The 17,528-nt window shown below is 40.0% G+C and overlaps 1 protein-coding gene across 4 annotated transcripts in view; it reads left to right on the top strand.

The window, feature by feature from the left end:
- Positions 1-17,528, top strand: part of LOC149313736 (lysosomal cholesterol signaling protein-like) — a 52,994-nt gene that overhangs the window by 20,551 nt on the left and 14,915 nt on the right. For all 4 annotated transcript variants that reach the window (XM_089519719.1, XM_089519721.1, XM_089519720.1 and 1 more), the window contains exons 4-12: positions 2,422-2,587; positions 3,640-3,795; positions 6,364-6,447; positions 9,100-9,220; positions 11,589-11,673; positions 11,764-11,851; positions 12,837-13,050; positions 13,972-14,076; positions 16,148-16,281. In XM_089519719.1, the coding sequence (XP_089375845.1) occupies positions 2,422-2,587; positions 3,640-3,795; positions 6,364-6,447; positions 9,100-9,220; positions 11,589-11,673; positions 11,764-11,851; positions 12,837-13,050; positions 13,972-14,076; positions 16,148-16,281 (1,153 nt within the window). The remainder of the gene's footprint in view (positions 1-2,421; positions 2,588-3,639; positions 3,796-6,363; positions 6,448-9,099; positions 9,221-11,588; positions 11,674-11,763; positions 11,852-12,836; positions 13,051-13,971; positions 14,077-16,147; positions 16,282-17,528) is intronic.

The following is a 17,528-nucleotide window of genomic DNA, read 5'->3' on the forward strand; positions in this document are numbered from 1 at the left end:
TGCTGCTAATACTCCTAGAACTAGAATCACAGTGGTTTATTGACATGCTTTAAATCGAAGGATCACAGCTGATAGTAATTTGTGTTAGTTGTTCTTGAATACATATTATTCAGAATATGTATTAGGAACATAGCAGTGCCTTACTGGATTAAATGTAAGCCATGTCCTTTTGGGAGTTCTGCAAGAATTCTAGCAACAAAGGGCAGCAGGGAATACATCATAAATCATCAGTGATCCATGACTTATTTTTTGCCCACCCTATCTTAAATTTAAAATTTAAATATGTAAGACTCTTACATTGCATAAGCAGACTTCCACTTGTGCAACTGGTATTTCTTGCTGTTGATGCTTTGGAGAATTTCCAATATTCTGGAGGTGTTAGAGAGTGAATGTGATTTGCCACCCATATTTGTTCCATTGACAGAAGAAAACCATTGGATGTGTCCCATAGGTAGCCAACTTTAAAAGTAGGGTATAATGATGAAAATTCCTCATCACCTTCCCTGACACATCTGAAAGGTCTGCACTTCAGAATCAGGCCATTTTTATTTCTATCTGTATGGAGTGTGTCTCAGACATTTGAAGGAGGGAAACACATTTACATTTAGCAAATAAAGTTAGCACTTCTGTCTGTTTATGCTGAGGGCCTCTTTCAATATTAGATGTGTTTCTTGTATCTACCATACATGCAGTGATCACTGACTTTTGTGAGGGAGGGTTGTGTATGACTTTCCAAACATTGCAAATAGACACCTGTGCTTAGGAAGTTCAGTTGGCCTTGGCTTCCAGCACTTGTCCATTGTGTGCTTCCAGTTTCAGACCTTCTGTTTAAATATTAGTGTGCAACATAAGGAGGAACAGTGAAGTTGCATGCATTCTAAAGTGTGAAAAGGCCTTGGATTTCTCTCTACCTTAGAATATATTGCTGTTCATTTCCAACTAAAGGAAAAAGAAGAACTCAGGAAGGGGGCTGATTATTTTATCAAGGCATTAGCATTGTGGCACAAGGGAGTGGATGTGTACTGTCAGAAGTGGGAGAGGTGATGGCAGATATGAGGTTTATATAATAAGGTCAGGATCCTTTGATGTTTCTCACAGGTGTAACTACCGCATGGTGGTAGCAGGAAAAGTGTGTTCTGTATAGAGATTCAGAGGGAAGTTTGCCTCTAAAGCTTACTGAAGATAAAACTGATGAAGTTAAATTGTCTGTATAAACAACAGATAGATTAGCTTTATAACTGTGCTTTACAGGTATTTTAAGTAACATTCATATAAACACTTTCATTTTTTCCCCTTTATTGAAGGCATTTATATATACCATTCTTCATAATATTTATTCTGGAGTGAGTTACCCCATATGACTTAAAACAAAGCAATAAACTCCACAGTTAACATAAGTAGACTAAATAGCAATTGAAATAGAGTGAAAACATCAGTCCCAATATTTTCGGTAGTTAAATACAAACCATTAGAATGCCTGAGACAAGATAGATGTCTTAGCCAGATACTTGAAGATGACTAGTGGGCACCAGGGAAGCCTCAATGGAATGGTGGAAGTCTGAGAAATCCCATTCCTTCATTGTCACCAGCTTGATATCTAGTAGCAATGGCATTCTGTGAAAGACCTCAGTGGAAGATTTCAGCCTTTTGGCATGATGACATGGGACAAGGCAGTCCTTAAACCCCAAATTGAAGGGTTTTAAAAGTCAACATTGAGATCTTGAATTGATGGTGGAAGAGATCCAGTGGGCAGTGTAGATTTCCTGTAATTATTGAGGCATATTCTCAGCCAAGGTGACCAGATGTGCTAACTGCAAAGGAGGACAGGACACCACAAAATGTAGGACATTCAAGCAGAATGTTGGGCATGACCAAATAAAAGCTTAAAACACTCATATAAATATTAATTCATGCTTTTTAGTCATACTCAAAATGGAGAACATTTTGAAATTCCTCCTAGACAGAAGGTTGAAATGTAAGCAACATCTGGGAAAAGAAGGAGTCTGATTATCCTAGTCACAGCAGACCACCCTAGTAAAAAACAAAACAAAACTGACTACTATATTTTGAACTAACTGCAGCTTCTGAATTCTCTTCAAAGGTAACCCCCACAAAAATGGTGTTGCAGACATGAATCAGTTTTGCCACACTGTGCTTCATAACAGAACTTTGTACATGTTGGTTGTGATCCAGTCCACTTGAGCCCATTGGTCATAGTGGGTTTTAACTGTGAGAGTTTGTATTTGATTAGGGCTGTAACATATTCAAAGAACAGATTAGATGAAATGGCTGGCTTTTTACCATGTCCTCTCTCTTCCTGTCCATTGCATAAATTCTTCAAATGAAACAAAATAATTAGATTAACAAAGTTTGTAAAAATTTGCCATTGGGTAATTTATATTTCCTTTTTTTTTCTTCCAGACTGTTGATGCCGCTTCTATGCAGGGAAATGGTGGAATTGTTGGACAAGAGTGACAGCTTGGTCAACCACACCAGCTTATCAAACTATGCATTTCTCTATGGAGTCTTTCCCGCAGCTCCTGGCGTGGCTATATTCGCAACACAATTTAACATGGAAGTAGAAGTTGTATGTCCTATAAGTTCTTTACTTGATTGAAGAAATGCAAAATTAGAGCATAAAAAATTAGCTTTTTCAAAGTGGTGCAAGCATTACTGACCTCCTGAGTTCTTGAAAGATAAAATCACTGTCCAACCTGAACAAACTGATTCCATTATGCTTAAGAGCACTTACCTCTTTGTTAGACTGTTCTTAAGGGTTGTTTTGCTGGCTGACCTTTGGAGATTACCCTGTTCTGGGAAAGTTAATGTTCTGAACAGTAAATATACACAAAGATATAGAGACAGAGATAGGTAGATATTAGGTAAAAGGAAGGGTACTAATTTAAGAGGCTTTAGGCAAGAAGCTGGTAATCTGCCTTTAACTTTAAAGGTACTGTATTGGTAAAGCTTACAAAATTTCTCATTGTAGATTTATTTATTTTCTCCTTTTTAAACCTGTTGCAAATATAATAATTTTTGGCTTGGTACAGTCTCAAGAGTTAATATTATGAGAAATGTAATGTTGAAGGATGGTACTCTTTCATAAGAGAAGTTTTTTTCTTTACCTTTGATCAGTACTTTCTACTGACCGCATCAGGCCTTCACTTCTTAGTTTCTCATTTTTTCAGGCTGGAATTGAAGAGGAAGGCTTTTCCATGGATAACAGCTGCTGTAGTTCTAGTCTTGCACATGCACATTCCTCACTTTGTTGCCTGTTTTATTGAACCCTTTACTGTATTGTTATGTATTATTTATATGTATTATGCTATTATTTCTTAAATTGTACACCATGGGCAGGTTTACTTTATCTATTTTATTGTTTCTATGTACAGTGCTGTGTAAATCTACAGCGCTATATAAATAAAGCATAATAATAATAATAATAACAACAACAACTGGAGGGTCACATCATCCCCAACCCCTGTTCTACCCTCCTGTTACCCAAGTGGGAGTTGTTGAAAGGAGGGAAAGGGAATAGAACATGCAAAAATGTTGGACACTGTAGTACTGTACGCCATGGACATACTTGCTGGGGTGACTTTTCAGTGGAATGAATGTGTTCCTTTTATGTGATTGCAGATAACTTCAGGAATGGTGATCAGCACTTTTGTTTCTGCCCCTATCATGTATGTTTCTGCCTGGCTATTAACCATTCCATCTATGGATCGAAACAGACTGGCATCTGCAATCCAAAATGTTAGCTTTGATATTAGTATTGTCAGTGTTGTCTCTTTGGTGAGTATTAAGTGATCAGAATTTTATTGTGTGAGCAGAAAAGAAAAAAGAGCAGGCAGGAGATATCTAGTGGAATTCACTTGGGGGCAAACGTCACTACACACTTGGGTGCTTAATTCCAAGTAAGCATACACAGCAGTGTTCTGTTTCTGCTTCATCCAGTTCCCAGAAGATAGGAAGGATAACAGAAGCTAGCAGTCTTATCTATGTAATATTTTAACCTTTTGTGGTTAAAAGGTTATCTTTAATAGTAACAACCTGAGGAATGTAACAAATGTAGTTGTCCATCTTGTTTGTAATTTTAAGGCAATAAACAATAGAAGCTGCTGTCTTGAAAATTTTGGAAGACTGGAGGAATATATTTTTCCTACTTTACCAGATGACTTAAGTTTTTATTAGCAATTCAACAAACATCATAATGGTCTTGCCAACAGTGTGCTAAGTGGCTACCCCTGTGAATCAGTGTGCTGTGAAGTGTCTTTGGGCTGGAGCAGACAGCAGCTCAAGTCCACTCCACTCGGAAGCAGATCAGAAATCTGCTGTCTGCACAGTCCGTTCCCAAGGTGGGCTGCAGACACAGGGGCTGATCAGTGCTGCCAGGAATCGGATTATCCCAGCTCCTTTTTGCTCCAGTTCTAAGAACTATAGTGCGGCTTCGGCATGGCTTCCAACCTCTTTGGAGGTGTGCCTCATTTAATCAGCACACCACCAAAGCAGCCAGAAAGCCGCTTCATTCAGCCCATCTGTTTCACTCCTTTGTTCTGTTGCAACACATCTTTTCCCAGATTGATATTATCTCTGTTTGAGGGGGAAATGTGTCTGTTTTACTTCTAAAAAAAATTTGTGTGCAGCCTTATAATTTAAGAATACATAGATGTGGACTTAGAGGAAATCTCTGGTTGGCTGCTGTTTGTCAACATGTGCAGATGCAACAAAGTGAAGTGTTCTACAGCAGCCATGTTTGCATCACTTCTCCATCCACATCTTTTATGTCAGAGGCTGGGACTAAATAGATAGAGATCTGCTGGTAGATTGCTGGATAATTTGTAGAAGGTTGCCCAGGATTTTTGACTATGTATTTAATAATGTTTAAATCCAGCTTGCCAGCCATACCTTTGCCTCATGCTATCCATCCTTATACCATTACAGTTAAGGAAACTTCACCAGGAATTTATTTTTGAATTAAAAGATGGTGAGCTCAGCTCATTTTTGGAACTTGATAAATTTGTGTACTTGGTATTTTTAAATTCGTAGTGTATGCGTTTTGCACCAGGCTCTGATTGGTGTATCTTGGAGTTTTAGTAAACAAATTAAAATAAAGTACAACCCATAAGCCAAAACTTTCCCTTCCCATCTTACTTTGAATATATATTTATCCTGTGTTTATATCTGTAATGTGTATTTGTTTCATGTATTGTATTGTTTTATATTATATTATATTATATTATATTATATTATATTATAATTTTGTGACTTGATATATTTGGTGTTCTGGAGGCATCACAGTGAAAGAGTTTGATACTGAGATTAAAATATTGTGCTTATATACAGTAGGTAAGGTAAGCTTATGAAGCTTGCCTGATTAACCAGTAGTAAATCCTAATAGAGCAATCCTATTCCTGATACATTTCAAGGGCTTGATAATTAGCTAGCTCATAAAAATCAGAATGCTAACTTGGACTGATTTTTAATGACCGTATTTTCCGGCGTATAAGACGACTGGGCGTATAAGACGACCCCCAACTTTTCTAGTTAAAATATAGAGTTTGGGATATACTTGACATATAAGACTACCCCTCTTCCAACGTACACCAAATAAAAATTTAAAAAACATCAAATTTGATTTCAATATGGCAATTTTAATTCAAATGCTTATGACATGCAGGTACTTAGCAGGAAAACTTGTTGTATACAAAGCCTGCTTGGATTGGTCAGTTCTCCCTACCTGCCCAGCCCTCCCTGTCTCCAAGACTATCAGAGCGGTAGCATAAACACAGCTTTTTTTCATACCCCAGACATCTCGGACACCTGCAGTTTGCTCCGCCCTTCACTTACACCTTCCTGGTGAGGCACCCCCTACTTCATCATCGGGACCGCGTTAAGTAACTTCTTTCCACGAATCCTGATGAGTGGATTTTCTTCTACTGTATTTGTACAGTGCCACCCTTGCTGCTTTCATACAGTCACCACATATGGCGGGGATGTGGCCCTGGCCATTTTTGAGCTCCCCCCACCATATGCAGTGACCGCAGATTCGCCAGTTCAGCTCAGAGGTTTCAGCACCCGCCCTATAAGACGACACCCGGCATATAAGACAACCCCTGACTTTTGAGAAGATTTTCCTGGGTTAAAAAGTAGTCTTATACACCAGAAAATACAGTATGTTCTGGGAAATCATGGAGTTGTTCAGTGGAAAGAGAAATACTAGTAAATAGTTGACTTAGTGTAAAAGCAGATGTGAGAAACATTTCCTAGAAGTTTGAGTACCGCTGAAATATAGGAAGTGTAGCATTTTGTGGTTCTTTGGGACAAGGGAAAACTTAATTTAATCTGCAATTTGTGTTTCAGATCTGGTCCCTTGGTGTTATTCTGTTAAGTAAAAAGTATAAACAGCTTCCTCATATGCTCACAACTAACTTACTTGTTGCACAGGTCAGTACAGAATAAATATATAATGGTTTTGGCTTGTGGAAATGATCATTTTGAAATTCCTCGATAGTAGGAAATGTTTTTGAATATGTGTGTTGCTGTCACTTTGATAAACCTAAGAAGATGTGGACCTGATTCAGAACCAGTAAGCATGTTGGAAGACTATTAACTAAAATGTAACTGAGTACACAGGGTGCAGCCAAAGCAATTTGAGTTCAGGAACACATGGACAAGGAGAATTCCCCAATCCCTTATCTCTACTGTAGTTGTTTTGTGGTTCAAAAACTTTTTCCTTAGAGTTTGGGAAGGCTGTAGGGAGAGGGGGGATTGGGTGGAAGCTGATGTCGCGGGGAAGAGGTTGTGGAATTCCTGTTTGTTGGGCACTGCATTGGATACAACTACAGTCGGCCCTTGACATTCACAGCTTTGGCATTTGTGAATTTGGTTATTTGCTAGTTTTGGAGGTGAGGTGGGAGAGGCTCTCACACAGCCTCCTCCCGTGCCTGGGACAGCTTGCTAGAGGAAGTGAGAGGAGAAGGTTGGAGGGGTTCACATGTGGGTTCCCCAACCCCTCCCATTCCCTTATTTGCAGATTTTCCACATTCACAGGGGTCTTGTTCCTCTAACCTCCACAAATGTGGAGGGCTGACTGTAATTGTATGTAAGTCTTTCATATTAATGGAAGGTCAGTGTCTTACTTGGTTGAGCACGCAGTGTTTCTGTACTCCTGAGACTAGAGGTTATAGTATACTGTATGCTTTCCCATTCAGTTTTCATTGTGTTGACAATGTTTTTTGGACAGTTAAGTATTTTGTAATACTAATACTTCAGTTCTAATAATAACACTTACAAAGAAACTTCCTAGAGGTATTACTGTATATACTCATGTATAAGTCTACCTCATGTATATGTCGAGGGCAGTTTTTGGATCCAAAATCATGGATTTTGATATGACCCGTGGATACGTCAAGGGGCAAACACTGGAGGATGTTACAAAAGATCTAAAGCGGGTGGGGGAAACAAAGCACCACTTCCCTCCCTGTATCTCACTCTCTGGACCTCTCCTAAGCATCAGTCTCAGCATGGAAAAGGGGAAACAAACCTCAGCGTGCACACACATACACACACACTCTTCCCCTTACCAAAAGCATCTCCAAGGCACATGGCTTGTGAAAAGGAGGACAGACCCCACTGTCTTTCTACTTTTCACCCCCAAGACTCCCAAGGCTCATAGCTTGCAGAAATAGAGGACAGGTCTTTCTCTCTCTCTGCTATTCACCCCCAGGACTCCTAAGCTTATAGCTAGCAGAAATAGAGGACAGGCCTTTCTTTCTCTCTGCTATTCACCCCTAGGACTCTAAGCTCATAGTCAGCAGAAATGGAGAACAGGCCTTTCTCTCTCTCTGCTATTCACCCCTAGGACTCCTAAGCTCATAGCTAGCAGAAATGGTGGACAGGCTTTTCTCTCTCTCTCTGCTTGCTATTCAGCCTAGGACTCCTAAGCTCATAGCTAGCAGAAATGGAGGACAGGCTTTTCTCTCTCTCTGCTATTCACCCCTAGGACTCCTAAGCTCATAGCTAGCAGAAATGGTGGACAGGCTTTTCTCTCTCTCTCTGCTTGCTATTCAGCCTAGGACTCCTAAGCTCATAGCTAGCAGAAATGGAGAACAGGCCTTTCTCTCTCTCTGCTATTCACCCCTAGGACTCCTAAGCTCATAGCTAGCAGAAATGGTGGACAGGCTTTTCTCTCTCTCTCTGCTTGCTATTCAGCCTAGGACTCCTAAGCTCATAGCTAGCAGAAATGGAGGACAAACCTTTCTCTCTCTCTACCTTTCACCCCCAGGGCTTCCAGGCAAAACGGGGTACAAGCCAGGGCGTGTTCCTTTCCTTAGCAGCAACTTGTTAGGTCTGGCTGCGCGGGAAAGCAGAGAGGGAAACAGACACACATATACACACACACAGAAGAGGGAGAGAGGAGGAGTGGAGGAAATGAGAGCCAGCGCCGGGGCTTCAAACAGGGAGCCGTTACAAGGCTACAGAGAAAGGTGGGCACTTCTTCTTTCACAAAATGTATTAGCATTAACTCATTGACCCTTCCATAAGTCTACCCAGGATTTTGGAGTTCATTTTGGGGCATAAATTTTTCGACTTATAGTTGAGCATATACGGTAGATTTTTTCCTCCCACATGGGGAATGGGGAGGGGTGATAGTGATGTGTGCATTTTTAAGATGAGGCCTGTTCCAGCACATGCATTGCATCATCTAAAAGGTTGAGAAATCATGCATCCCTTCAGATGATGTTGGATGGCAACTTGGCTCATTTCTTCCTGTGGCCTGTGCCAGCCAGAGCTTGAAGTCTGCTGCCCAGAGGTTGCACTGTGTTGGCCGTTCTGTGCTGGCAAAGAGTTAAAATCCATTGAAGTCTGGAGGGCTGCATAATTCCCACCCCTGACCTAAAGAACATGCTTAAGGTCTAAAAATGCTTTCCTCACTTCCATTATCTTGAAACATTTCTTTAGTTCATGTAAAAATTAGTGTATATGCAATCAATTAAATATGTAACATTAAATTGGTAAAAACATCTTTTAAAATTAAGATTAAAAGCCTAGTGGTACTAAAATAAAATTTAAAAAATAGAATCTTCTCTTTTGTAGTTTGTAGCCTGCATTGGAATGATAATCTGGAATTTCACTATTGAGGAGAGAAGCATCCCTATACAAATTCTTGTGTTCATCTTCCTGTACAGTTCACTTTACAGTGCTTTTTTGTGGACGGGTAAGTGTAAAATCATTTGCATTCATAAAGTAAGTGGCAATTTTCTTTTTTGCATGCAATAAAACCTGAGTGCTAGTGTAATAGTGAGAATGAGTAGACCATGTGAAAAATTACTTAACATAATATGAAACCCTCTGTGTATGCAACAGACTCACCTAGTGCATGTGGCATTATGGATGTCCAAAAATTATTTTTAATTTTTAAAATAATACTTGTGTTTCACTTCTGTAGCATAAAATAATATAGAGTAATGATTTAAATAGAACTGGGAAGTCCACCGTTCATATTTTCATATCTGCCCATTTGGTTTAGATTTTTCCACCTTGGTGGCCTTGAGCCATCATCAGTCCTCCTCTTCCATTGCAGAATGGCTATAGAGTTTAAAGGTTGTTTGAGTGTTACAGCTAGATTGTGTGTACTTTGAACACTTGAAAATGTTACAGATATTTTATGCTGCACAAGTGAAACACAAGTATTATTTTAAAAATTAAAAATAATTTTTAGATATCCATAATGTCACATGCACTAGGTGAGTCTGTTGCCTACACAGAAGCCTTCTTATTATGTCCAGTCATTTTTTCCATGGTCTGTTCATTCTCAGTATACTCTTGTCTAACTAATTTTGTAGTCTTATACAGCATTTACAGTGTTCATATCAGTTTCTATATATTTGAAACATAGTAATTACAGCATCCTTGTAATGAAAGACAAGTGTGATAAGGATTGGGTCTTCAGGCTGTGAAAGTGGCTGGTCTAAAGCAACCTAGTCACCAGGACTGTAGAGCTGGGAACCGTTTTGAGTGGAGTCAGAGTCAGTAGAAATGTACAATATCTGACTCTTGCTTCAAAATAAAAATGTATAATATTAAATGTTTAGTTTCTTGCATATTGACTTTTATATGAATTTAGGAAAGTTTTCTTGTTCAGAAATTTTAATCAAACAAATATATTTGATGTCTGATCAGTCTAAGTATCCTAATGATCCACATGATGGTGATGAATGGCCTTGTGCTACCATTTTACTACTGTACATTTGTAATTCCTAATTAATATACATTTGCCATCTATGAAGAAGTTGGATAGTAGAAAAACAGAGGTGTTGGATTTAAAGTCAAAGATTTGGCATACTGCTTACTAGTGACTTCATGGTTGTAATGAGATAGGATGGAGCCAGTGATTTCATTGGTCACAGCCTTGTCTCTTAGCCACTGTGCTGCTAGCTTCCTTATTGACCTGGGTTTTGTGACTGTGTCATCTCGCTAGATTTGTTGCAGATATCAGGAATCTGAGCTGCTGCAGTAAGGATAGAACCACTGTTTGGTAACAGAATGCATATAAAGGCGCGTTACAGACCGCCTAAAAGCGGCGGTCTGCCGGCGCTGCTGGTTGCTCCGTGCAGGAGCCGCAGCAGCCAAACCATGCGGCCCCCGCGCAGAGCAAAAAAGAAGGCCCAAAATGGTGCTTCTTCCCGCAGCATGGTTATGACGCCGCGAGGCGCCAATGGCACACTTGTGACATCATAAGCGACGTGCGACGTGCGGACGCTATGCGTCCAGAACGTAATAATGGCGGCGCCTGTGTGTATAGGGCACCACCATTATTACACCCCCGCCACGTGCTAGGGGTGAGGCCGGTGTGGACACTAGGTCCCCGGCCAACCCCTAGCACGTGACGGGGGCGCCTCAAGAGCCCGTCAGTAACGGGCCAAAGTTTGGAAAAGGACCCTAAATTAATCATGGGCATATCTAGAAAGGCAAGGAAGATTTGAAATCCCAGAGAGCTTCCATTGTTTAATATGGCTAATTCAGAGCTGGATGGGCAAATCTGGAATATGGCAGCTGCCTGTCTTTGCTTCCTTTCCCACTATTTTACATCACTACTTCACAGCACCAGGATGCTTACTGTGGTGCGTTACAGACCACCCAAAACGGGCGGTCTCGTGCCGCTGCCAGTTGCAGCACGGAGGAGACGCAGTAGCTAAACCGTGCGACTCCTCCATGCTGCAAATAAGCACCAAAATGGCGCTTCTCTTTGCGGCACAGATATGACGCCGCGAGGCACCAATGGCGCACTCGCAGTGTCATATGTGCCGTGCGATGTGCGGACGCAGTTCGTCTGCTATGTAAAGATGGCGGCCCCCGTGTGGAACGGGCGCCACCATTTTGTACATACTTGGTCCGTATTAGGGTTAGGGGTGTCCAGAAGGGACACCCCTTTCTAACCCTACTACGGACCCAGTCCGTACTTTATGCCCGTCTGTAACGGGCCTGAGTGATCTTGTTTGAGTGGCAGGAAAAGATCTCTTGCTTTGGGGGGGGACTTGTGTTTAGAAAAGAAGTTAGTTAAATATGTCCATTTGTTTCATTAGGTCTCTTATCTTTCTCTCTGCTGCTTTTAAAAAGAAGAGAAGCCATAAAAATCCCTGTTGGATTTATCATTATAGCTGGCTGGGGGTAAGTTTGCAGAGTTTCTTTATCAAGAGAAAGTATATGAAGCGATAAACTAATTGTCTGTGTGATTTATTTTTCTCTTATTTATTGTAGCATCCCAGCAGTTCTTGTTGGTATCCTACTAATAGCTGGTAAACACACTGGTGATATTGATTCAGCATTTTTTTATGGAAATTATCAGGTATGAATATTATTATTGTTAGATAGTTTTTAGAACCCTTTTTGCTATTTCTCTGTATACCCCTGTATATTATGTCTGCACTGTTATGAGAAAAGTATTAAATACATCTTTGAAGAAATGAGATCATTACTTCGACCTTGTGCCAACGCAAACCTGCGAAATTTTCTGATATTTTCTAAACTTGCTAGAATTTAGGTACAAAAAAGGGATGAGATCATAAAATTGTGGAGATGGAAGAGACCACAAGGGCTATCCAATCCAATCCTCTGCCATGCAGGAACTCTCAATCAAATCATTCCCGACAGATGGCTATCCAGCCTCTGTTTAAAGACCTCTAAAGAAGGGACTCCACTACACTCCAAGGGAGTGTGTTCTACTGTCGAACAGCCCTTACTGTCAGGAAGTTCCTCTTAATGTTTAGGTGGATGAGATATTCTTGTGTGTATTGTTGAGTTTAACATCAGCTACCACATTTGATTTATCTCTGTGGACAAATAAGAGGCTGGTTAATGTAGGAAGTTTTAATAAAGCTAAGCCAAGTTAACATGAGAATGGGACATGGACTGCTCTAGGATTGCAAGCGTGTCCATTATTTTGCCTTGTATAGCTGTCCTGTGACATGTAAGAGAACTGGTGAGACTGTTCAGAGGTAATAATATGACCTTTCTATCCATCAGGGTTTTAAATGTGTACATATATTTAATAAACTAATTGTAACATGCCTTTTTGCCCACCAGGGCCCTCAGTGTGACTCACAATACATAGGTATGTTAACATTTAATAAGCAATAAAATACATATTAGCATAAAAGCAAACAAAATAGAGTAAAATATATAAATGTGGCCAGCAGCAAAAGTAGAATTTGTTTTATTCATTGTTCTACAATCACAGGTATGCAGAAATATCCTTTACAGACAATCAGTTGCATGTAGTTTCAAATGACAAAGTTTTAATTTCTGGCTCTCTTTCCTTCCCATATGTACAGATGATTACCACAGCAGTGGTTGTATCCATCAGCATACTCATATCTGGGATATCACTCATGTGTATGAACAGATCAGGAGTTGAAGCCAACTATGAGGCATTGAACCAGCAGTCCCAACACAGAGAAACAGAGGAACCTGAAAGGGAAGTCAGTGAATCAAGTAGATCTTCAATCTGTGCTTCCCATTCTGTGATAGGCACTTCCATAGAAAGAGGTAGCGTAAATTGTTTTCCAGGGCTGCTCCTTCTGTTTGCCATCTGCTGCTGCTTGTTTCATCCTGCTCATATGTGTTCCTCACTTAATATGTAGCCATTGATACTTACATTGCCTTGCTCATCTGTTCGCTGCATCTGAAATACAGTAGATTCACTCAGATGAAAGTAGGGAATGGAATTGGCAGTAGGAGCTAGGATGAGAATAAATGCAGCACAGAATGGCGAAATATAGGAGCTTCTTAGCTGGCTATCTCATATTAGGAGAGAGGATTTCCTGTAATATACCAGAGAATGTATCAGTGCTTGAACTACTAATACAGATGTGTAGAGGATACATGCCTTTGTGCATACATGCTCAAACTTCCTAACCGTATCTCCATTACAAGTACAGTACATACTCGTTTATAAGTCCAAAAATTTATATCCAAAAATTGACCCCAAAATCCCAGGTTGACTTATTTACGAGTCTGTATGGTAATGTGAAAGCATCTCTTTCAGATTTCCCCATGCACTGAGGAGAGAGTTTCTTTCTCTCTTGAGCCAAGGAGAAAGAGCCTTGGGTGACTGATTGCTGTTAAACAGAGTCCCCCTCCTGCCTGCACTGGCCACCACTGTCTGAAGAGTCAAGAGTGAAACCAAGGTTGAAACACTGAAGCAAAAAGCCTCAATTAGAGTCCCTCTTGCTGTGCGCACACTCCAAGTTTTACCCTTGACTTATCCATGGGTCATGGCAAAATCCATAATTTTGGCCCCAAAACCTGCCCTTGACTTGTATGTGAGGTCGACTTATAGTCAAGTATATATGGTATATCTACTGTAGTAGAATTATACCGCCACTGTCATTCGTTTTCTTTTTAAAGAAATCTGTCTGGTCTCAGACCTGCTATAAAAAGTTATAATATTTCTTTTTCCCCCTGTAGAGTGCTGCACGTGCCAAAAGGAGAATAGAGGGTTATGCTGTTCTGAAAGAGAGGCAACATGTAGTACTAATGCCCATGATAACTTCTCTCTATCTATTGAGACAGGTAAGGTGATTTTGTAGTCTGCTGTGATACTTATTATAGCCTAAAAATAATACAGATAATATTTTAATTTTGCCAAAGATGTTTTCATTAAGAAGACTAAACTTCAGTCCAACCTATAGTCGGTCATCTCCCCTTCCCACTTGTTAACTTCTTTCTCAAGCTGCAGATGGGGGGGGACATGTAAATAAATAAATAAATAATAAAGCTTTTATTTCTATCCCGCTTTTCTGTGACAAGACAATCAAAGCGGCTTACAACACGTTAAAATCCACATTTACAAATTTATGTCCCAAATTCCCCCCTTAAAACAAGATTAAACAAGTTACAATTAAAACATCTATTAAAAACACAATAAAAATACAATGAGGACAGAGTGGTGAGCTGATACATGATATGGGGGGCAGTCATTCTGTGGCCGGGCACTTTTATTCAGGAAAGGCCTGCCGGAAGAGATCCGTTTTGACAGCTTTTTTAAAGCTGTCTAAGCTGGCAATTTGACGGATCTCGTCTGGCGGACCGTTCCATAGTTTGGGAGCATTTGCAGAGAAGGCCCTCTGGGGGGTAGCAGTTAGTCTGGTTTTTAAAGGCTGCAATAGATTCCTCCCAGAGGACCTGAGGGTGCGGGGCGGATTATATGGAAGCAGGCAATCCCTCAAATAGGTTGGACCCAAGCCATGTAGGGTTTTCAAGGTTATAACCAACACCTTGTACTGTGCCCGGAAACTAATAGGCAGCCAGTGAAGAAATTTTAAGATGGGTGTTATTCGGTCACTCCTAGTTTTTCCGGCGACCAGCCTGGCTGCCATATTTTGCACTAGTTGAAGTTTCCGGACTAGGCACAAGGGCAGCCCCATGTAGAGCGCATTACAGAAATCAAGTTGTGAAGTTACCAGTGAATGTACAACAGTTTCTAGGTCCTTTACTTCCAGGAAAGGGCGTATCAGCCAAAGCTGATAACAGGCGCTCCTGATCGTCGCATTCACCTGATGTACATATAGAAGTGGGCAGCAAGACAACATCTCTGGCCCTACTCATGGTTTGTACAGCTCCCTTGTTTTGATTCCTGGTGGCTATTTGTTTAACGTGGACATTTACAAAAGACAAAGCTAGGCAATAGACCTCTATGCACATAGGCTTCTATTAGAACTAGAATAAAATCATGCAGGGATCCAGCTCACATAGAAAGATACATAGGAGAGCCCCCCCCCCCCCCCCCCGAACCTGACATAGGCCTCCTGCTATCCACCCTGTTGTGGCAGATACCCTCTGTGATTTTTAAAAATGTTTTTGCTGCCACCTAGTGATAGGTAGAAAAAATCTTAAGCTTTATGGTTCCTAGAGAGCTGATTTCTTGCACACTAGAAACTTAATATCTACTGTGTTATCTTCCCTTCAGGTAATAGGCTTCAGTTTTGAAAAGATGGTAGATATGATGTTTTATGTAGAAATGCTTCTTCAGTTCTCACTGGAAATGTAATGGTAGGATTAAAAGGCTATTCTAGAGAACTGTTTTAATGCCATCCTGTCCTAAACTTTCCTAGTGTTAGAACATGATGAGCATTGAAGCAAGAACAGAGGTTTCCTTCATTGTGTCATAATAATAATAATAATAATAATAATAATAATAATAATAATAAGCCTGCCTCTCCCGGATTGATGTGAGTTACAGTAAAAGATAATAAAATACATAATACATTAAATCATAAAATTTCACAGTCCCCCAACCCATCACCAACGTAAAATATAACACTTAATTAAAAATTAAAAAAATAACAAAATTACAAATTAAAATTAATAAAAACAGTTAAAAGAATTAAACTTAAAATTCAGACAGTCATCCATACAAGGATAAAATAATTGTCTGTTGAAACACAGATTTCCCTTCTTGAAGTATCTTTGTACTTGAAATTCATGGCTCAAAACTGGGGAAACTGTGGTGTTTGCCTCAGTGCTTTTGAAAAAAATGTAATGGTATTACTATAATTTAGTGTATCGTTTTCAGTTTATTGAGCAGAACAGTACAAGCAAATGCTATCTTTGTTTCACTGGATTTTGCTGCTTTGTTTTCTAGCCAATCGATGTGTGAGTCCATGCAGTTCTGAGAGGTGTGTACTGGTTCAGGAGGAACAGCTTCTGCAAACAGGAGACAAACAGCTGGCTAGACATGTGTTGCTATGCCTGCTACTCATTGTGGGCCTCTTTGCTGTAAGTATTTAATTTAGGGAATGGGATGGGTGGCAAGAGAAACAAATCAGGTAGTTCCAACGACAGTGTGTATATGTATATACACAAACACATATATACACATACATATGTCTGTATAGTTCTTAATCAGTAAAATTACAGTGCAAAGATTTGCAGGCCAACTAAATAATTGTAAAATTGGTGTGCAGCACTGTTACAACATTTATAATCTATTTATTATGTATGTGAAATGGGCTGTTCTTCCTTTAAAGATTGTCCTGATGAAAAATCTGCACTTCTCAGTGTATATATGTACTGCTTACGCACTCACCCTAAAGTTCTACAGCACTACTCTGTGGCTGTTGCAACATTAACATTTCTAAAATGTCATTGTTTCTAAAGCAGTAGAACAAGTATAGGTCTGTTACATTTTACACAGTTGCCACCCCATTCTAATTGCTAATTACCACCCACCTTTCAGATCTAAACAGTTTTACACAGGTAACTTACCCCTAGTCCTACTCATACAAACACTGTAGGTCAGTGGTAGAATTCATTATTTGCACATGAAAGGTGATGTGCTGGAAATCCACTGCCTGTCTGTGAGTGCAGACCAAATGTTGTTGAATTGCAGCTCCCAACATTCCTCACCAAACACTAAGCTGGCTAAGGCCGCTGGAAATATAGCAGGATTTGGAGGGAGACAGAGTACCCTTCACTGGTATATAAGATGTTGAGCTAGACAGGGCAGTCGTATAAGACAGCTCCTTGTGTATTTTACTCAGCTAATTTTCTGTTGATGTAATGGAATTTCATAAATCCCTTGCATGTAGTGGTGGATAAAATACCAGCATAATGATGTTAACCCATCTATTGAGATGCAGTGGTGAGGCTAATGATGACTACTACAGTGGTCTTCGTGCTTGCATGAAAAGATTTTACAAGGTAGTAAGAGAGCTTATAGAATTGTTCCCATGTAAGATGCACCTAAATGTGCTAACTGTGAGTTATAAATGTCACTAAATACTTAGCTTTACTAATACTAACCTGTTAACCTGGAGACAAATGACTGAACCTGCAGTCTCTATTAAAAGGAATTTTCTGTTGTTGTTTTTGTTAAGTAAATTTACATTCTATCTCATTGCAAGTCTCAAACTAGGTTACTATGAAAGTTACAAAGGGGCAAAACAGAGCACCCCAAAAGAGTGGATTGGGGCTGCGCCAGCACCATTTGTGCCACTGCCACAGCAACCATGCATGTGCAGCCC

This window comes from Sceloporus occidentalis, unplaced genomic scaffold (assembly GCF_023333645.1).
Source record: "Sceloporus occidentalis isolate IW3139 unplaced genomic scaffold, rSceOcc1.0.p SCAF_4, whole genome shotgun sequence".
Taxonomy (NCBI): domain Eukaryota; kingdom Metazoa; phylum Chordata; class Lepidosauria; order Squamata; family Phrynosomatidae; genus Sceloporus; species Sceloporus occidentalis.